The sequence below is a fragment of the Entelurus aequoreus genome, linkage group LG24, assembly GCF_033978785.1.
Source record: "Entelurus aequoreus isolate RoL-2023_Sb linkage group LG24, RoL_Eaeq_v1.1, whole genome shotgun sequence".
Taxonomy (NCBI): Eukaryota; Metazoa; Chordata; class Actinopteri; order Syngnathiformes; family Syngnathidae; genus Entelurus; species Entelurus aequoreus.
The window spans coordinates 4,541,804-4,564,745 of NC_084754.1; the positions used below are offsets into that span (position 1 = coordinate 4,541,804).

Sequence of the window (22,942 nt, forward strand, 5' to 3'; positions counted from 1 at the left end):
TTGAGCAGATTGAGTTTCTGGAGCATCACATTTGTGGGGTCAATTAAACGCTCAAAATGGCCAGAAAAAGAGAACTTTCATCTGAAACTCGACAGTCTATTCTTGTTCTTAGAAATGAAGGCTATTCCACAAAATTGTTTGGGTAACCCCAAACTTTTGAACGGTAGAGTAATTCACTTCACTTATTTAGCAGGTAAATTTGACTGTTAAAATGTTGGTTACTGTACACTTATTGAAAATTGCTTGAATGTTTAAAATGTGAGCAGAAAATATTTCCCCTTGTTAATTTAACCTAGGGTATATACTCGATATATCGCGGGTTTGTCTCTGTGCGATATAGAAAATGACTATATCGTGATATTCGAGTGTACGTTCTCACGCAGTTGCTTTTAGCTGCGGGCATTACACTACAGGCGTTTCTCACTCTTTCTTGTCTCTCCTTCTCACAGAGACATAAAACAAGCGCACCTTCTTACATACGTCACATACTGTCGCGCGTGCAACATCATACGCCCTCGCTTAGCAGAGAGGTAGCAGCATAGATAAAGTTAGCTGTGGTGCTAGCGGTAATACGAGAGAGAGAAGGTGCGAATCTGGTAACAAATGAAGGAAGAATAATTAATTCCCAAGAAAAACAGCATGGGGTCCATCGTCTGGCGGTGGTTTGGCTTCAAGCGGGAAGATGCTGAACAGACAACCGTAATATGTCAAGTATGCGGCAAAAGCGTTGCTACAAAAAGTAGCAAAACTGCTAATGTGTAGCATCATTTGAAAAGTCGCCCGCTAGAGAATGAAGAGTGCTTGAAACTCCGCATGTCAACATCTCCGGCCGGTGCCACACCCACAAAATGCCCAAGCAACCATTTCCACATCAACACCTTATGAAAAAAATAGTCAACAACAGAAGGAGATAACGTCCGCAGGAACCTACCACATAGCGAAGGACATACACTATTTGATTTCCTATTATGCAGCTCATTTTTATTTGACACTTATTGAAATATCTTGTGTGACATCATGCACAAAAGTGCACTTTATTTGTTTTCAACTATTGTGGTGGCGTTCTGTACAAAAAGTGCACTTTAATTTAGTGTTGTTTTGATATGTCATCTTAGTGACTTCATGCACAAAAGTGCACTAATAGCTTGTTTTAAAATGTCTCTGACAATCTTGCACTTTCTGTTTTGAAATGACATGAATGTTTGTGCCACTGCTTAATAACTGTTTAATAAATACACCTCTGGGGCCGTACTTATCAAGCTTCTTAGAATGACTCCTAAGAAGTCTGCTAAGAGTTGACTTAAGAGTAAATACATTATTCGCTGAAAGCTGCACTTAAAAGTTAGTTATCAAGCGTCTTACTCACACTTTCAGCGAAGTGTAGGACTGAATCTTAAGTGTCACACTCAGAGCTGAATTACGACATTACTATGTGCCGTAAACGGAATTTTAGGTGACGTCATTTCTGTGTCCGTAGAAATGACCAATCACGGAAGGGAATCCGTTGTCTAAGAATAAAGAAATATCTTGGAAATATTTAAGTGGACAATGGGAGTGTATATTTTGACAATAAACTACAAAATAATACAAAACAAACTAGTCCCCGCCGGCACTCACGCTACCGCTCCCTCTCTTCTCTCGCCCACACACTCACTGACGTCACTCACCTCACGGCCACACACATACGCTACTGTCATAACATTTTCTTTCCAATTCATTAATTAGGCAACTCATTTGAAACTGGTGTGGGTGGCTCTATATATACTAGCCCACTGCAGACACATGCAGAAATCAACAAGGAATCGAAAAGTATTAAATCTGTGACAAAAATAATATCTGCTCTGTCTAAACGATACCGTTTGATCAGCTGCTCGTCATAAAAAAAAACAAAAAACATTGTTCCGTTCCCTGAACGTTCGCGCACGTCTCTCTCGCCTCAGTGCCATCCCCTGCTGGCAACTCCTAACCACTTAAGACACCTCTGAAGGTCTCTTAAATATCGTGGAGAGTAGGAGTGATACTTAGACTTAAGAACGTTGATAAAAAGCTTTTATTCTTAAGTTTGAGAGTAGGACTACATTTCGCAAATTCTCAGGACTTAAGTGTAAAATGGCACTCTAAGAAGCTTGATAAGTACGGCCCCTGGTCAATTGACTTAGTTGTGATTTCCTTCTCTGCATGAAAGTTTAAAATGAGCATATATTAATGCAGTATGAAGAAGAATGTTTTTAATGTAGACACATAGAATCATCATACTGCTGTGATTATATGCATCAAGTGTTCATTCAAGGCTGAGGCAAAAATATGGAGATATATATCGTGTATCGTGACATGGCCTAAACATATCGAGATATTAATAAAAGGCCATATCGCCCAGCCCTAGTATAGGTTGCACTTTATTCAAATTGGCCATTAATTGTTGTTTACTTGCTTGTTCATATCCATAATTCATGTATTCCTAACTCCTTTACAAGAAATAACAGGAATATAGGAAACTTCACCTGCAGTGTCCAGCATCCACTATTTATTTCACTGTTACTGAACCAATTTCAACTCAATGAATCGTTTCTTATCGTATCGTTCTAAAAAATATATATATATATCGTCCCTGAATTGTGTCGGAAATGACAAATATCGACTCGAAACATTATTAAAACCAATCGTTACACCCCTATTGAAAAGTCAAAGTTATCTTTAAGTGAAGATACAAACTTCTTTCCATTGTAATCATTTGAAACGTTGTTCAAGTACCGTCTGAGTGTTTTAATGTAATTATTCCAAGCAACAGCCATTCTCACACATGAGTCACCAATAGCAGGTTGGCCATTAAGAGGAGTGGCGGGCCGAGAGAGCTCTCCACTCTCCCCCACACACACAGGAACATACTCCTGACAATCAGGCGGTTGAGTAATTTCAAAGTGCATAATTATATGATCATGGCTATGCTGCATTGGTTGAGTTTAGAATCCTTCGCCGAGCACAACGCACGAGGTGAGCGGTTGTGTTTGGATTGAGATTCACGGCTCAATAACCAATGTATCTTAAAACTTTGAGGGCTGTCACATGACCCGTGGAAGAACCAATTATACACCATATTGCCAGAAGTATTTGGCCACCTGCCTTTACTCACATATGAACTTGAAGTGCCGTATCGGGGAATTGTCCAAAATGTTTTGGTATCCTGCAGCATTCAAAGTTTATTCCACTGGAACTAAGGGGCCAAGCCCAACTCCTGAAAAACAACCCCACACCATAATTCTTCCTCCACCAAATTTCACACTCAGCACAATGCAGTCCGAAATGTAGCGGCGACGTGCTTTACACTACTGCATCCCACACTTTGCCTTGGACTTGGTGATGTATGGCTTAGCAGTGTTTCCCATAAACTGCCAAGATACCTGTGGCGGTGGGGGCGTGGCTATGGGCGTGGTCACCATGACATCATCGAGCAATTTACTACAATGATATGATTTTCTCTAAAAAGGCTCAAAAAATGTATACTTACTAATTAATAATAACAGTTTTGTTTTAAACGTCCATCCATCCATTTTACAATATAATTACAACACTTTATGTACATATTTATATACAGATTTGAACAATAAGTTATTCACTGAAATATATTTATTAATTGTGGTTCTTACAAAAAATATATCTTATAAAATATAAAAGCTAAAATGTCTCTTAAAGCTCTGCCCCTTTAATTAGTGCATAATAAATAATTTAACTTTACCATATTATTTACCAGCAACATAAAGTGAAACAGAGGCAGAGGTGTCCTGCCACAGTCAGTAACAAATAAACAGAAAACAGTAGTGGTGGTAGATAGACACAGAGCTTCATCAAACATCTGATCCACTGAACAAAGAGCTCCAAAAATCTAGAACTTTAGACTGCCATCAGTTTTACTCCCTACACTTAACCGTGTGTTTCCTACTGCCTGCAGACTTTGCACCCTTTGTTATATACACATGTTGTGTTTCTAATATAAATACATTTAATAAAGTCAAATACAAATAAGGCAACAAGAGAAGTATCCTACACTTCTCTTTTGTAAAGTAAATCTGAACAGCGGATATGGGCATCTACATCAACTATATGATTTGCCTGAGAAGCTGGAGAGGACAAACAAAAACAAAAAAATTAAAAAAAAGTTTATTTATTTATTTTTATTTGTGGCGGACGTAATTCTTTCGTGGCGGGCCGCCACAAATAAATGAATGTGTGGGAAACACTGCTTAGCAATGGAAACCCATTCCATGAAGCTCTCTGCGTACTGTGCGTGGGCTAATTGGAAGGTCACATGAAGTTTGGAGCTCTGTAGCAACTGACTGTGCAGAAAGTCTTCGCACTATGCACTTCAGCATCCGCTGACCCCTCTCTGTCAGTTTACGTGGCCTACCACTTCCTGGCTGAGTTGCTGTTGTTCCCCAACTTTTCACTTTTCTTATAATAAAGTTGACTTTGGAATATTTAGACGCGAGGAAATTTCACGACTGGATTTGTTGCACAGGTGGCATCTTGAACAAACTCACACAAACACAAGATACATACAGGCACCAATATGGAGGTATCATAAGATTAAACATACAATCTATTTAATAGCCAACATTTTAAGATGAATCAAAGATACAATTCTACAGATTGAGTCTATTAGAGAGCTAAAACTGCCAAGAGTTCATCAATAGTCAATATACCAGTGTGCAGCTTTTTTAAGGAAGTTGTTTGTTTTCATTGCTGTTATTTTAACAGTTTTTAATACATAAATACGTTTTTTTTGTTGCACTTTGCCTTACTTTTATTTATTTTTTAATTAACATTTTATCAGTCATTTTCATTTTGGTAACAGCTGAATGAGCAGCACAGTTACAGTAAAAATACATAAATATGAGTTAAGTCATCTTTGTTGTTAGGAAGCACATGCCTAATATAAAATTAATTAGAGCCATTAAATGTGTGTAAGCTTTATTATCTGATTAGTCGACTAATCGTTAAGATAATAGGGGACGGTGTGGTGCAGTTGGGAGAGTGGCCTTGCTAGCAAACTGAGGGTTACTGGTTCAATCCCCACCTTCTACCAACGTCGTCACGTCCGTTGTGTCCTTGAGCAAGACACTTCACCCTTGCTCCTGATGGGTCGTGGTTAGGGCCTTGCATGGCAGCTCCCACCATCAGTGTGTGAATGTGTGTGTGTGAATGGGTGAATGTGGAAATAGTGTCAAAGCGCTTTCAGTACCTTGAAGGTAGAAAAGCGCTACACAAGTACAACCCATAACCCATAATCGTTGACTAATCGACTATCAAAATAATCGTTAGTTGCAGCCTTAGTACAAATATGCATACAAACACTACTCAGTGTTTCCCACACATTCATTTATTTGTGGCGGCCTGCCACGAAAGAATTATGTCCGCCACAAATAAAAAAATTAAAAAATGAAAACTTTAAAAAAAAAAAAAAGTTTTTTTTTTTGTCCTCTCCAGCTTCTCAGGCAAATCATATAGTTGATGTAGATGCCCATATCGGCTGTTCAGATTTACTTTACAAAAGAGAAGTGTAGGATACTTCTCTTGTTGCCTTATTTATATTTGACTTTATTAAATGTATTTATATTAGAAACACAACATGTGTATATAACAAAGGGTGCAAAGTCTGCAGGCAGTAGGAAACACATGGTTAAGTGTAGGGAGTAAAACTGATGGCAGTCTAAAGTTCAAGATTTTTGGAGCTCTTTGTTCAGTGGATCAGATGTTTGATGAAGCTCTGTGTCTATCTACCACCACTACTGTTTTCTGTTTATTTGTTGTATAGCTCGGTTGGTAGAGTGGCCGTGCCAGCAACTTGAGGGTTGCAGGTTCGATCCCCGCTTCCGCCATCCTAGTCACTGCCGTTGTGTCCTTGGGCAAGACACTTTACCCACCTGCTCCCGGTGCCACCCACACTGGTTTAAATGTAACTTAGATATTGGGTTTCACAATGTAAAGCGCTTTGAGTCACTTGAGAAAAAGCGCTATATAAATGTAATTCACTTCACTTCACTTGTTACTGACTGTGGCAGGACACCTCTGCCTCTGTTTCACTTTATGTTGCTGGTAAATAATATGCTTGTAGTAGTAGGCTAAAGTTAAATTATTTAGTGTGCACTAATTAAAGGGGCAGAGCTTTAAGAGACATTTTAGCTTTTATATTTTATAAGATATATTTTTTGTAAGAACCACAATTAATAAATATATTTCAGTGAATAACTTATTGTTCAAATCTGTATATAAATATGTACATAAAGTGTTGTAATTATATTGTAAAATGGATGGATGGATGGACGTTTAAAACAAAACTGTTATTAATAATTAGTAAGTATACGTTTTTTGAGCCTTTTTAGAGAAAATCATATCATTGTAGTAAATTATGCAAATTACTCGATGATGTCACAGTGACCACGCCCATAGCCACGCCCCCACCACCACAGGTATCTTGGCAGTTTATGCTACTGCTACTACTATCAAACGTGACCATTTAGTAAGTATAAATGGTTTAGGTATGTTGCTTGGAGTGATGAATGAAGAAACCATACGAGCAGAACCGCTATGGACGACTGTAAGACGGAACAACACTTGTACTTCCAGTTCAAGGCACTAAACTACAGGACATGCTGTAGACCAGACCCGGGCAAATTAAGGCCCGGGGGCTGCATGCGGCTCGTTAAGCTTTTCAATCTGGCTCGCCGGACATTCCCAAATAATCTTTTTAGATTTTTAAGATGGTAAGTGTAGCTGCCATGATGATGTGCAGTGATGTTTTCTAATGACCGTAAGTCTTCAACTATACAAAGTATTTCAATGGTTGGACTCTGATATACTAGTTACTATGGTCATCTAATTAGTTACTATGGTCATCTAATTAGTTACTATGGTCATCTAATTAGTTACTATGGTCATCTAATTAGTTACTATGGTCATCTAATTAGTTACTATGGTAATCTAATTAGTTACCACCTTCTACCTTCCTAGTCACGTCCGTTGTGTCCTTGGGCAAGACACTTCACCCTTTGCCTCTGATGGCTGCTGGTTAGCGCCTTGCATGGCAGCTCCCGCCATCAGTGTGAGAATGTGTGTGTGAATGGGTGAATGTGGAAATAGTGTCAAAGCGCTTTGAGTACCTTGAAGGTAGAAAAGCGCTATACAAGTATAACCCATAACCCATATGGTCATCTAATTAGTTACTATGGTAATCTAATTAGTTACTATGGTCATTTAATTAGTTACTATGGTCATCTAATTAGTTACTATGGTCATTTAATTAGCTACTATGGTCATCTAATTAGCTACTATGGTCATCTAATTAGTTACTATGGTCATCTAATTAGTTACTATGGTCATCTAATTAGTTACTATGGTCATCTAATTAGTTACTATGGTAATCTAATTAGTTACTATGGTCATCTAATTAGTTACTATGGTAATCTAATTAGTTACTATGGTCATCTAATTAGTTACTATGGTCATCTAATTAGTTACTATGGTCATATAATTAGCTACTATGGTCATCTAATTAGTTACTATGGTCATCTAATTAGTTACTATGGTCATTTAATTAGTTACTATGGTCATCTAATTAGTTACTATGGTCATTTAATTAGCTACTATGGTCATCTAATTAGCTACTATGGTCATCTAATTAGTTACTATGGTCATCTAATTAGTTACTATGGTCATCTAATTAGCTACTATGGTCATCTAATTAGTTACAATGGTCATCTAATTAGCTACTATGGTCATCTAATTAGTTACTATGGTCATCTAATTAGCTACTATGGTCATCTAATTAGTTACTATGGTCATCTAATTAGCTACTATGGTCATCTAATTAGTTACTATGGTCATCTAATTAGTTACTATGGTCATCTAATTAGCTACTATGGTCATCTAATTAGTTACTATGGTCATCTAATTAGCTACTATGGTCATCTAATTAGCTACTATGGTCATCTAATTAGTTACTATGGTCATCTAATTAGCTACTACGGTCATCTAATTAGCTACTATGGTCATCTAATTAGTTACTATGGTCATCTAATTAGCTACTATGGTCATCTAATTAGCTACTATGGTCATCTAATTAGCTACTTTTATGTTGATTTCATATAAAAAAAAAAGCGATACCGATAATAAAAAAAACGATACGAAAATTTCTGATATTACATTTTAAAGCATTTATCGGCCGATAATATCTCTAGTTGTCAATATTCAGTGTTTTATCGTTCATAGTTATTATTAAATCCCACATTCTTTATTTTCATGTACATTCTGGGTGTCTCATTCAAGAAAAAAAATTAAAATTCCATTCCGTTTTTTAAGGCGGTGTGTCATAACGTTTTTAGCATTCAATCAGACATTATAGTGAGGTTTTGTATTAGTGTTACTAAAAATAGGTATACCGGCCCCCCTGACACATATTTTTCCTTAATTTGGCCCCCTCAGTCAGAATAATTGCCCAGGCCTGATGTAGACGTTCAACTCGCAGCACCTGCAGTGAGCAAACTCGTCAAAAAGATGGCGCCATAGCACAAACTATAACACACCTTTTCAGTGTCTCTCGTCATTTATGAACACTTTGTTGAACATCATGGCCATTAGCGAAGAGAAATCCATAGATTAGCCGCACCATTTTATAAGCCGCAGGGTACAAAGCATAGGAAAAAAGTAGCGGCTTATAGTCCGGAAAACACGGTCATTTTTACCAGTTCATGATGTACTGCTTCATCTTGTCTAAGGGATCCTTTTAAATGTGTGTCATACCAACTTGTAATTTCCTTCCCACTCACAAATCTCCCTCTCCCCTCTCGCTCTGGCCCAGGTGAGCCTCATGCACAACGGCTGGCCGGTGATTTCGGCTTTCGCCGGCGACCAGGACGTGACCCGCGAGGCGGCCAGCAACGGCGTCCTGATCCAAATGGAGAAGGGAGACCGGGCTTACCTCAAACTGGAGAGGGGAAACTTGATGGGCGGATGGAAGTACTCCACCTTCTCCGGCTTCCTGGTGTTCCCTGTGTAGAGGCGAGGACGGAGGAGGCTGCCGATGGGAAGTACAATGAAGAAAGGGAGCGTTACGGAGGGGAGACATGTCAGGACAGACCTCTGTTTGGGACGCCGACGGAGGTGGGGACGAGAAGGTGGGAGATGTGAGCTTCGACGCGTGGCCATCGTCTTCACTTCCCCTCATCCTTCCATCCATCCATCAACTCCTAAATGCAGTTTTGGACAATTGAAACCTTTTTATTCTCTTCTACATCCTTAATGTTTCAAAGTGTAACCTAAGTCTCTTACTGTCACCTCATTCACAGCTTTGAGGAATGTCTCACTAATTAGGGTCCGCACAGGACCATTTCAAAGGAATCCCAAAGGGAGTCCTTTTGCAATGGGACGAAAGGACCCTATTGAATTTGTAAGGTTTTATTATTATAATTATTATTATTATTATTATTAGGGTCCGCACAGGACCATTTCAAAGGAATCCCAAAGGGAGTCCTTTTGCAATGGGACGAAATGACCCTATTGAATTTGTAAGGTTTTATTATTATTATTATTAGGGTCCGCCCTGTAACCAATACAAAGGACTCCCCCAGGGAGGAACCTATTGAATTTGTAATGTTTATTATTATTATTATTATTATTGTTATTATTTTACCGACCCCACAAAGAACGCTAATTTGACCCACTTAACATGCTCCAAAACTCACCAAATTTGACACACACATCAGGACCTGCGCAAATTTCAATAAAATAAAACAACCAAACCCCAAAAATAAAAATTGCGCTCTAGCGCCCCCTGGAAAAAAAAAAAAAAAAACTGTATGTAGGTCTGCTTTAGACCTACAACTCATAATGAAACATTCTCGGGCAATTTCCCATTTTAGACAAAAATGTACTAAAAACACTGCTTTTTACGTCTTTGACCTCTAATTTGACCCCCTTAAACTACTTCAAAACTCACCAAACTTCTCACACACATCGGGACTGGTGGGAATTGCGATCTCAAAAAAAAACCGAACCCCAAAACTCAAAATTGTGCTCTACATAATTTTTGCAAAAAACAGAGAAAAAACTGCTCCTCAGAGGAAAACTCAGACAAAACTGCTTGTAACTTCCGGTAGGAACGTCTTAGAGACATGAAACAAATACCTCTATGTAGGTCTCACTCAGGACTACCACTGGACAAAAGTATTGGGACACCTAGGACTAGCACCTGCCAAAAGGCGGACCCAACCAACGCTGCTTGCAGCTTTAATTATTATTATTATACCGACCCCACAAAGAACGCTAATTTGACCCACTTAACATGCTCCAAACCTCACCAAATTTGACACACACATCAGGACCTGCGAAAATTGCAAGTTAATAACAAATTCAAACCCCAAAAATCAAAATTGCGCTCTAGCGCCCCCTAGGAAAAAAAAACTGCCTGTAACTCCCACTAGGAAGGTCGTAGAGACATGAAACAAAAACCTCTATGTAGGTCAGACTTAGACCTACATTTCATAATTTTACATCCTCGGGCAAAAACCAACAGGAAGTTGGCAATTTCCCCTTCAAGACAAAATTGTACTAAAAATAGTCTTTTTTGCCACTTTGAGCTGTAATTTGACCCCCTTAAAATACTTCAAAACTCACCAAACTTCTCACACACATCGGGACTGGTAGAAATTGCGACGTCAAAAAATAACCGAACCCCGAAACTCAAAATTGTGCTCTAGAGCAATTTTTAAATAAAACAGAGAAAAAACTGCTTTTTAGAGGAAAACTCAGACACAACTGCTTGTAACTTCCGGTAGGAACGTCTTAGAGACATGAAACAAATACCTCTATGTAGGTCTCGTTATTATTATTTTACCGACCCCACAAAGAACGCTAATTTGACCCACTTAACATGCTCCAAAACTCACCAAATTTGACACACACATCAGGACCTGCGAAAATTTCAATAAAATAAAACAACCAAACCCCAAAAATAAAAATTGCGCTCTAGCGCCCCCTAGGAAAAAAAAAAACTGCCTGTAACTCCCACTAGGAAGGTCGTAGAGACATGAAACAAAAACCTGTATGTAGGTCTGCTTTAGACCTACAACTCATAATGACACATTTTCGGGCGAAAACCAACAGGAAGTTGGCAATTTCCCATTTTAGACAAAAATGTACTAAAAACACTGCTTTTTACGTCTTTGACCTCTAATTTGACCCCCTTAAACTACTTCAAAACTCACCAAACTTCTCACACACATTGGGACTGGTGGAAATTGGGATTTAAAAAAAAAAAAAACGAACCCCAAAACTCTAAATTGTGCTCTACATAATTTTTGCAAAAAACAGAGAAAAAACTGCTCCTCAGAGGAAAACTCAGACAAAACTGTTTGTAACTTCCGGTAGGAACATCTTAGAGACATGAAACAAATACCTCTATGTAGGTCTCGCCTAGACCTACATTTCATAGATTAACATCCTTCAGCAAAAATCAACAGGAAGTTTGCTATTCCTCCTTCAAAACAAAATTTTTGTTACAACCGGTCACCAAACATCAAACGTTATCTCCTCTGAGCGCGTTTGTCGTTTCGGCTTCAAACTGCTACAGGAGAGAGATTGAACCCTTCCGATTAAACTGTCTGTACGGATTTTTGATACGTGCTACGGTTTTGATTTTACGAGCCTTCAAAGACCCGCAGCACTGATGCTGCACCGGTGCCAAAAATGACAACGGAAAATGCAATTTCTTCCTTTTTGTCCTCAAAATTCTACACACAATACCCTATAATGACAATGTGAACTCAGACACAACTTCCTCTAACTCCCAGTACGAATATCGTAGAGACACGAAATAAAAACCTCTATGTAGGTCTCACTCAGGACTACCACTGGACAAAAGTATTGGGACACCTAGGACTAGCACCTGCCAAAAGGCGGACCCGACCAACGCTGCTTGCAGCTTTAATTAACTGTTGTCCTTTTAGTATTTTGGTGGTGAAGCCAAAACCGAACAAAGCTGCTCAGAAGATATCCTCCATTTTTTTTAGTACATTTTTTAAAATGTTTATTTTGTTCCTCATTGCACTTTTAGAGCAGCTTTGGATGCCGTGATGTCCTCCACTAGCAGACAAGTACCACAAAACCAGCACAATGCAACACTAATACACTTCAAGCTTTCTGGAAGACGGTCATCGACGCAACAATAACACCAGGACACGCTTCAAAATTGCAGAGCATGGAAAAAAAAAAAAAAAACGCCATTTTTTTTAAATATGTTTTTCGGACCCCATCTTGTTGTTTTGAAAGCTGCAGTTACATGACCTCTTCCTGCTTCCCCCTCCATCTTTCATCTCAGCCTCCCCACCTGTACTTTTATCTGCTGCTGTACTCGTTTGGCCTCTGGGCACGGACTATTCCTGGCTTTTACTTCAGTGTTGGACTTTGGAACTCTCCGAAAAAAACAACAACAATATACATAAGTGATATATTATAAAGCAAAGCAAGTCACTCTTTCTACTCCACCACTGTATCACGACGACGCTAAATATAATACTTTCAACTGAACCTGGCTGATGACTATAACGTCTGTATATTCTGTATTTTGGTGTTCTATGAAAGGAAGAAAAAAATATTCTAAGGGAATCTTATAGTGGTTTTATGTGGACAAGTGGGCTGCTGTTCTGCTTTGACTTAAAATGAAAAAAAAAAAGATGCTTTGTGTTTTTGTTTTAGTTCAAACCAAGTTGTGGCTAAATATCTCATACTACTACATAATATCGTATATTACCAGCTCTATTATTTATTCTCTTGCCTGTAAATGACATGTCAATACCTAGTCTATCAAAAATGGATTTATCTGCTGTTTTTTATGTTTATTTTCTTTGCTCCAATGAAACAATAAAAATTAAATGTACTTTTATTTTCTTTAACCTACTTCAAGTCTGGTCTGGTAGTCTTCCTGCTCCGTTTATGCCCGGTTTTGACCTGTTGCTTGATGGCAATTTCTTCCCTTTTGTTGCTAGCATTCGACAAAAACCCACAAGCAGTGAAGTTGGCACGTTGTGTAAATGGTAAATAAAAACACAATACAATGATTTGCTAATCATTTTCAACCTATATTCAATTGAATAGACTGCAAAGACAAGATATTTAATGTTCAAACTAGAGACGCCGATATATGCGTTAAAATGTAATATCGGAAATTATCGGTATCGTTTTTTTATTATCTGTATCGTTTTTTTTTTGTTTTTTTTAAATGAAATCCACATAAAAAACACAAGATACACTTACAATTAGTGCACCAACCCAAAAAACCTCCCTCCCCCATTTACACTCATTCCCACAAAAGGGTTGTTTCTTTCTGTTATTAATATTCTGCTTCCTACATTATATATCAATATATATCAATACAGTCTGCAAGGGATACAGTCCGTAAGCACACATGATTGTGCGTGCTGCTGGTCCACTAATAGTACTAACCTTTAACAGTTAATTTGACTAATTTTCATTCATTACTAGTTTCTATGTAACTGTTTTTATATTGTTGTACTTTCTTTTTTATTCAAGAAAATGTTTTGAAAATTATTTATCTTATTTTACTAATTTTTTAAAAAAAGTAGTGAAGTGAAGTGAAGTGAATTACATTTATATAGCGCTTTTTCTCAAGTGACTCAAAGCGCTTTACATAGTGAAACCCAATATCTAAGTTACATTTAAACCAGTGTGGGTGGCACTGGGAGCAGGTGGGTAAAGTGTCTTGCCCAAGGACACAACGGCAGTGACTAGGATGGCGGAAGCGGGAATTGAACCTGCAACCCTCAAGTTGCTGGCACGGCCACTCTACCAACCGAGCTATACCGCCCCAAAAGTACCTCATCTTCACCATACCTGGTTGTCCAAATTAGGCAAAATAATGTGTTAATTCCACGACTGCATATATCGGTTGATATCGGTATCGGTTGATATCGGTATCGGTAATTAAAGAGTTGGACAATATCGGAATATCGGATATCGGCAAAAAGCCATTATCGGACATCCCTAGTTCAAACTGGTCAACTTTGTTATTTTTTGCAAATATTAGCTCATTTGGAATTTGATGCCTGCAACAAAAAGCTGGCACAAGTGGCAAAAAAGACTTGAGAAAGTTGAGGAACGCTCATCAAACACTTCTTTGAAACAGGCTAACTGGGAACAGGTGGGTGCCATGATTGGTTATAAAAGTAAATTCCATGAAATGCTCAGTCATTCACAAACAAGGATGGGGCGAGGGTCACCACTTTGTCAACAAATGCGAGAGCAAATTGTCGAACAGTTTAAGAACAACATTTCTTAGCGAGCTATTGCAAGGAATTTCGGGATTTCACCATCTACGCTCCGTAATATCATCAAAAGGTTCAGAGAATCTGGATAAATCACTGCACGTAAACGATGATATTACGGACCTTCGATCCCTCAGGCGGTACTGCATCAAAAAGCCACATCAGTGTGTAAAGGATATCACCGCATGGGCTCAGGAACACTTCGGAAAACCACTGTCAGTAACTACAGTTTGTCGCTACATCTGTAAGTGGAAGTTAAAACTACTGTGCAAAGCGAAAGCCATTTATCAACAACGCCCAGAAACGCTGCCGGCTTCGCTGGGCCCGAGCTCATCTAAGATGGACTGATACAAAGTGGAAAAGTGTTCTGTGGTCTGACGAGTCCACATTTCGAAATTGTTTTTGGAAACTGTTGACGTCGTGTCCTTCGGAACAAAGAGAACAAGAACCATCCGGGTTGTTATAGGCGCAAAGTGTAAAAGCCAGCATGTGTGATGGTATGGGGGTGTATTAGTGCCCAAGACATGGGTAACTTACACATCTGTGAAGGCACCATTAATGCTGAAAGGTACATACAGGTTTTGGAGCGACATGGACGCCCCTGCTTATTTCAGCAAGACAATGCCAAGCCACGCGTTACAACAGCGTGGCTTCATAGTAAAAGAGTGCGGGTACTAGTCCGGCCTGCTTGTAGTCCAGACCAGAAAATGTGTGGCGCATTATGAAGCGTAAAATACACGTTGGGAAGACTATGTCTGGGAACGCCTCGGGATCCCCCGGGAAGAGCTGGACGAAGTGGTTCGGGATAGGGAAGTCTGGGCTTCCCTGCTTAGGCTGCTGCCCCCGCGACCCGACCTCGGATAAGCGGAAGAAGATGGACGGATGGATTATGAAGCGTAAAATACCCTGGACTGTTGAACAACTTAAGCTGTACATCAAGCAAGAGGGAAAAGCTTCAAAAGTTGGTTTCCTCGGTTCCCAAACGTCTACTGAGTGTTGTTCAAAGGAAAGGCCATGTAACACAGTGGTAAAAATGCCCCTGTGCGAACTTTTTTGCAATGTGTTGCTGCCATTAAATTCTAAGTTAATGATTATTTGCAAAAAAAAAATGTAGTTTCTCAGTTCCAACATGAAATATCTTGTATTTGCAGTCTATTCATTTGAATATAAGTTGAAAAGGATTTGCAAATCATTGTATTCTGTTTTTATTTACGAATTACACAACGTGACAACTTCACCGCTTTTGTACGACTATTTTCTCCGTCACTTCTCTTTCCTCCGGCTGAGAGCCCCACTCTCCCCTCTTCACGGTCTCTCTCCACTCTGTTGCTTTTTAAGGTTTCGTGTTTTGTTTCTCTCCAGACTAATGAGCTCCGGGGGGAAAATTTGTGCTGGAATTTACAAAAAAAAAAAAAGCAAACATAAACATCATCTCCTTCCTCCGATCTCCCACCCTTCTTCTTCCTCTCATTTCATCTTTTCCTCTTCATGTCTCGCTTTCCCGCCACTTGTCCCTCCCGAAGACCCTTTTTAAACATCCTGTCCCCAATTCCTCTCCACTCTCCTCTCTGTAAACACAAATCTATTCATTGTGTGTAAGTGGATTTTCACTTTCAGTCCAACTTCCTTCAACGTCGCTTGTTTCTTCAACATAAAAGGGATCTTTTGAATGTACAAACCCCGTTTCCATATGAGTTGGGAAATGGTGTTAGATGTAAATATAAACGGAATACAATGATTTGCAAATCATTTTCAAGCCATATTCAGTTGAATATGCTACAAAGACAACATATTTGATGTTCAAACTGATAAACTTTATTTTTTTTTGCAAATAATCATTAACTTTAGAATTTGATGCCAGCAACACATGACAAAGAAGTTGGGAAAGGTGGCAAAAAAGACTGATAAAGTTGAGGAATGCTCATCCAACACTTATTTGGAACATCCCACAGGTGAACAAGGCTAATTGGGAACAGGTGGGTGCCATGGTTGGGTATAAAAGTAGATTCCATGAAATGCTCAGTCATTCAAACAAGGACTGGGCGAGGGTCACCACTTTGTACACAAATACCTGAACAAATTGTTGAACAGTTTAAGAAAAACCTTTCTCAACCAGCTATTGCAAGGAATTTAGGGATTTCACCATCTACGCTCCGTAATATCATCAAAGGGTTCAGAGAATCTGGAGAAATCACTGCACGTAAGCAGCTAAGCCCGTGACCTTCCATCCCTCAGGCTGTACTGCATCAGCAAGCGACATCAGTGTGTAAAGGATATCACCACATGGGCTCAGGAACACTTCAGAAAGCCACTGTCAGTAACTACACTTGGTCGCTACGTCTGTAAGTGCAAGTTAAAACTCTCCTATGCAAGGCGAAAACCGTTTATCAACAACACCCAGAAACGCCGTCGGCTTCGCTGGGCCTGAGCTCATCTAAGATGGACTGATACAAAGTGGAAAAGTGTTCTGTGGTCTGACGAGTCCACATTTCAAATTGTTTTTGGAATCTGTGGACGTCGTGTCCTCCGGACCAAAGAGGAAAAGAACCATCCGGATTGTTATAGGCGCAAAGTGTAAAAGCCAGCATGTGTGATGGTATGGGGGTGTATTAGTGCCCAAGACATGGGTAACTTACACATCTGTGAAGGCGCCATTAATGCTGAAAGGTACATACAGGTTTTGGAGCAACATATGTTGCCATCCAAGCAACGTTACCATGGACGCCCCTGCTTATTTCAGCAAGACAATGCCAAGCCACGTGTTACATCAACGTGGCTTCGTAGTAAAAGAGTGCGGGTACTAGACTGGCCTGCCTGTAGTCCAGACCTGTCTCCCATTGAAAATGTGTGGCGCATTATGAAGCCTAAAATAGCACAAGGGAGACCCCCGGACTGTTGAACAACTTAAGCTGTACATCAAGCAAGAATGGGAAAGAATTCCACCTGAGAAGCTTCAAAAATGTGTCTCCTCAGTTCCCAAACGTTTACAGAGTGTTGTTAAAAGGAAAGGCCATGTAACACAGTGGTGAACATGCCCTTTCCCAACTACTTTGGGAAAGGGCATGTTTGCAGCCATGAAATTCTAAGTTAATGATTATTTGCAAAAAAAACAAACAAAGTTTATGAGTTTGAACATCAAATATGTTGTCTTTGTAGTGCATTCAACTGAATATGGCTTGAAAAGGATTTGCAAATCATTGTATTCCGTTTAGATTTACATCTAACACCATTTCCCAACTCATATGGAAACGGGGTTTGTATATTGGGTCCCTTTATGTCGTTATGCACACCCTTGACTTTAGGTTGGGACTGAGGAGATTTGATTAAAAAAAACATACTTTCACTCAACAGAACAGCAACAATGCCAAAATAAAATCCATTTTAAAATAATTTTGTTCATGCATCTCCTTTGGTTTTAGCTCAGTAGTCAGCACGCGCGCCTCTCACAGCGCATTAGGAAAAAACACGAAGCGGAGTATTCTGTGACTGACAGCTTATGAACACCGATCATTGGCCGGCCTTCAGCCCAGGTAAACCCTCGTTATGCTTTGTTTATTTGTTCAAATTAGGGCTGTCAAAGTTAACGCAATAATAAAGGCTTTAAATATAAATGTATTTAATACTTTGTTTTAACGCGCGATTAACGTTTTTGACCCTCAGCCCGTTCCGTAGTTTGGGGACACGTGTAAAGGGGTCGAGTTACTGTTGAGCCACAGGCTCAAAAATAGCTAACAGAACTGCACGAAGAAAGACGGATGTCAGATCCAAAGCCATGGGAAGTCGTTTTCCGGACAAGCCGAGAGAATTTTACCTTCAATCCCCATGAGACGACATCGTTGGAGTGAGGAGAAGCTTCACGTCCGTGTTTGGATTACAGTTAAGTGCATTTCTAACATACATTTTTTGTAGATTGTTACTCGAACTGCTTTAGTAAAATGGAATACAAGCTCAGCAGAAACAGAGAAGAAAGTCTAAAGTCACTTTTGTCTCAGATTTTCCGTCAAAACATGTCAAGTCTCTTCCAATATCAGTCACACCCATCCGGCTGGCGGCTTCACAATAATAGCGCTACCCTTCAAATCCGGTCCAACCAACAATACAACGAAAAATCGTCATACATCATACTACCGTATTTTTCGGACTATAAGTTGCAGTTTTTTTCATAGTTTGGCCGGGGGTGCGACTTATACTCAGGAGCGACTTATGTGTGAAATGATTAACACATTAGCGTAAAATATCAAATAATATTTAGTTCATTCACGTACACTTAGGGATGATGTTTGATAAGAAATTATCGAGTTCGAGCCTATTATGGAATCCTCTTATCGAACCGATTCCTTATCGATTCTCTTATGGAGTCCAGATAGGTTGTTGTATATGGAAAAAAAACACAATATTTGGTTTAACAAAAGCTCACTTTTATTATATAATAAAAAAATAAAATCTAATAAATAAGTAAATATTGACTGTTACCCACCTAAAAAAATAAAATAAAATAAATAAATATTGACTGTTGTTACCCAAAGTATATTAAGTGGGATTTTTCAGAGAAACAAATATATACAGTAACACAAAAACAAGCTGTCTCTGTGATCACTATAGGTGTATAAATAATAATATAGTGTTAAATAAAATCAGTCCCTTGGGCACAAAACTGAAAATAATACAGCTCTCCAAAAAGTGCACTTCTGCTGCTATTTGACATAACTGTTTGTTATGATGCTTTGACATTTTTGCACTTTATTTCTTTATTGAAAGAACATTCTATGAAGAGAAAAGTTGTTTGCAAATGTGGTTACAATGCTAAAAAATGAAAAGTTAAAGCTAAAAAAATAAATACACTTTATTGAGTTAACATTATTTCTTTATGGGGGAAAAATGTGATGAGCTAGAGAATATAACAACTACACTACCCAGCATGCAACGGGAGTTACGAGCATGCGCGTAGCCCCGAAAAGTGTTGCATGTTGCCACGCTGTGAAAGTAAATGTCAAGAAGTCAGCCAACACGCCTCGTCTGCATTATTTATAATTAGACAGACAACACATCTACAGTGTGATTTTGTTTTGTTTACAAGGAAAGAAAAACAAAAGTTAAAAAAGGGAGATATGTTGTATATATATGTATGTGCTGCGGTTGTTTTAAGAACGTTGCGACAGCTGCCGTAAAGGAGGTGCGTTGCTAGCCTGGTTGCTATGTTTCCGGTTGGTTGTAAAAGTGTCCGTCATGTGTTTTACCCTGCTCAAATCTCCCAGTAAAGTTATTCGATGGATTATAGCTTTTGTTTTGAACTTTATTACACCTTGGAGCGCTTTTTCCCGTCCATTGTTTTCCTGCTTTCGCTATCTGCGCCTAATGACTGAGCTACGTGACGTCATTTATTGTGATGTCCCACGGAGCATTTCTGGTCGGGACGGGATTCGAATAAAGAATCAACTCTTTTCCTTTACTATAGTGGTCTCGATAACGGGTACCGGTTCTCAAACATGGATTCGAGTCCGAGGACTCGGTTCTTTTCTTATCAAACAACTGGGAAAACCAGTTTCGAGTATCATCCCTACGTACACTACCGTTTAAAAGTTTGGGGTCACGTTGAAATGTCCTTATTTTTGAAGGAAAAGCACTGTACTTTTCAATGAAGATAACTTTAAACTAGTCTTAACTTTAAAGAAATACACTCTATACATTGCTAATGTGGTAAATGACTATTCTAGCTGCAAATGTCTGCTTTTTGGTGCAATATCTATATAGGTGTATAGAGGCCCATTTCCAGCAACTATCACTCCAGTGTTCTAATGGTACAATGTGTTTGCTCATTGGCTCAGAAGGCTAATTGATGATTAGAAAACCCTTGTGCAATCATGTTCACACATCTGAAAACAGTTTAGCTCGTTACAGAAGCTACACAACTGACCTTCCTTTGAGCAGATTGAGTTTCTGGAGCATCACATTTGTGGGGTCAATTAAATGCTCAAAATGGCCAGAAAAAGAGAACTTTCATCGGAAACTCGACAGTCTATTCTTGTTCTTAGAAATGAAGGCTATTCCACAAAATTGTTTGGGTGAACCCAAACTTTTGAACGGTAGCGTAAGAGACTAGACGTATAAGATTTCATGGGATTTAGGAGTGACAGATTGTTTGGTAAACGTATAGCATGTTCTATATGTTATAGTTATTTGAATGACTCTTACCATAATATGTTACGTTAACATACCAGGCACCTTCTCAGTTGGTTATTTATGCCTCATATAACGTACACTTATTCAGCCTGTTGTTCACTATTCTTTATATATTTTAAATTGCCTTTCAAATGTCTATTCTTGCTGTTGGCTTTTATCAAATACATTTACTCCAAACTTTTGGCCTGTACTGTATATCGGAGTTCCTCTTGATACACAGGTAGAAGAACGAATGAACCAGCGACTTCAACCACAGACTTTTTTTCCCCCCAGGGGTTGCACCCATATAACAGTCAGTCTACCCCAGGAGCAGCTGTAGCTACTATAGTAGTTTACAGAGCTGTGATTGGATATACTCCGAACTTGCCCCACACTGCAAAAAGTCAGTGTTCAAAAACAAGAACAAAAAATACAAAAATGAGGGGTATTTTATTTGAACTAAGCAAAATGATCTGCCAATAGAACAAGAAAATTCGGCTTGTCAAGACTTTCCAAAACAAGTAAAATTAGCTAACCTCAAGGAACCCAAAAATACCTTAAAATAAGTATATTCTCACTAACTTCATCATGATATATTTTTTTCATGCTTGAAGTAAGAAAAGATTACTTTAAAAAAGTAGTTTTATACTCGTGAGTGTTGATGACACAGCTTTGCAACAGTTGATATTCTAGTTTCAAGCATGTTTTACTCAATATAGCTCATCAAATCTCAGCTACAAGCTGTAATATCTTACTGAGATCATCTAGGACCAAAACCCGTAAAACAAGTAAAACACTAAATCTGCTTAGTGAGAAGAATTATCCTATCAGACAGAAAATAAACAAATATCACCCTTATTTAAAATATCTAACCTTACTTAGATTTCAGTTTTTGCAGTGCACCTTTCGACGAGACGAAATTAAATATTGGAAGTGAATATTTTGGCCATATCATAATTTGCGTGCATATTATCTAACGTCAAGCGTTATAAACTTAAGTGCTTATTGGATGTAAGCATACCAGGTGATGTGTGTTTGCGTAATGAGTGAGGGTGTGGCCTAAGGAGATCACCGCTCTATATCGAGGTGTGCATAATTATCAGGCAGCTTCTTGTTCCTCGGGCAAAATGGGCCAAAAAAAGAGACTTAATGAACTTTGAATAATCAAAAAATTGTAAGTCTCTCAGAGAGATGCAGCACTCTTGAAATTGCCAAGATATTGGGACGTGACCACAGAACCATCAAACGTTTTGTTGCGAATAGCAAACAGGGTCGCAGGAAACATATAGAGGGGGAAAAAAGACGCAAATTAACTGCCAAAGATTGGAGAAGATTCAAACGTGAAGCTACCAGAAAGCCATCCAGTGCTAACCTGACTCTCGCCAGATCCTTGTAGTTCGCTGAGCTCCACACAAGGATCTGGGACTTCTCAATAGGAGATGTATTTCAGAAGGCGGGGCCTTGTAAAAAAATCATTGTATGTGATTGGATAAACCACTTGTCCGTTATCTTGAATGACATGTTACTTCAAGCACTCACATCGATATCAACCCGTGACGCTGGGAAATCCAAAACAGAACAGCCGACATATTGGATAACGACAGAGCGAAAAGTTAGAGAACTTTTACTGAAACAACGCAGCAATGTCAGTAGACGATGGATCTCCTTTGTGCAAAGAAAATATGCAGAATCGATGTCAGCACACGACTCCTCGCGGCATGCCGCCATTGTTGTTTGAATCAAACAGTCGCTTCGGCACTACGTCACATCTATGAAATCCCGCCCGGCGATCCTGATTGGTTCATTATTTTTTGCTATCTTGAAGGAGTTTCCAATGCCCTGGAGCCCAGATCCTTGTGTGGAGCTCAGCGAACTACAAGGATCTGGCGAGAGTCAGGTTAATCCAGTGCTGCCATAGTCCAGAACTGCAACCTACCCGGAGTGCTTAAAGACATGGCCAAGGTAAGGAAGGCTGAAACCCGACCACCACTGAACAAAACCCACAAGTTGAAACGTCAAAACTGGGCCAAAAAATATCTGAAGACAGACTTTTCAAAGGTTTTATGGACTGACAAGATGAGAGTGACTTGATGGACCAGGGGGATGGACCTGTGGCTGGATCAGTAACAAGACACATAGCTCCACTTCGAATCAGACGGCAGCAATAAGGAGGTGGGGTACTGGTATGGGCTGGTATTATTAAAGATGAGATAGTACAGTGGTTCTTAACCTGGGTTCGATGGAACCCTAGGGGTTCGGTGAGTCGGGCTCAGGGGTTCGGCGGAGGTCAAGACACACCCGACTCATCGTGTAAATAAAAACTTCTCCCTATCGACGTATTACGGATACGGCAACAGCAGAAGTCAGACTGATTTGCAGGTGTTTAATTTGTTGTGAGTTTATGCACTGTGTTGGTTTTGTTGTTTGAACAAGGTGATGTTCATGCACGGTTC

The 22,942-nt window shown here is 39.2% G+C and overlaps 1 protein-coding gene and 1 long non-coding RNA gene across 2 annotated transcripts in view; one reads left to right on the plus strand and one right to left on the minus strand.

The window, feature by feature from the left end:
• The window catches only part of cbln1 (cerebellin 1 precursor), a 57,206-nt gene extending 47,724 nt beyond the window's left edge, over nucleotides 1-9,482 (plus strand). Inside the window, exon 3 of the mRNA XM_062036204.1 lies at nucleotides 8,852-9,482. Coding sequence (XP_061892188.1) covers nucleotides 8,852-9,049 — 198 coding nt within the window. The 3' untranslated portion in view covers nucleotides 9,050-9,482. The remainder of the gene's footprint in view (nucleotides 1-8,851) is intronic.
• Nucleotides 8,627-22,942, minus strand: part of LOC133642008 (uncharacterized) — a 37,838-nt gene continuing 23,522 nt past the window's right edge. Inside the window, exons 3-4 of the long non-coding RNA XR_009824372.1 lie at nucleotides 9,131-9,239; nucleotides 8,627-9,067 (exon numbers count right to left, since the gene is read on the minus strand). This is a non-coding gene — a long non-coding RNA (uncharacterized LOC133642008). The remainder of the gene's footprint in view (nucleotides 9,068-9,130; nucleotides 9,240-22,942) is intronic.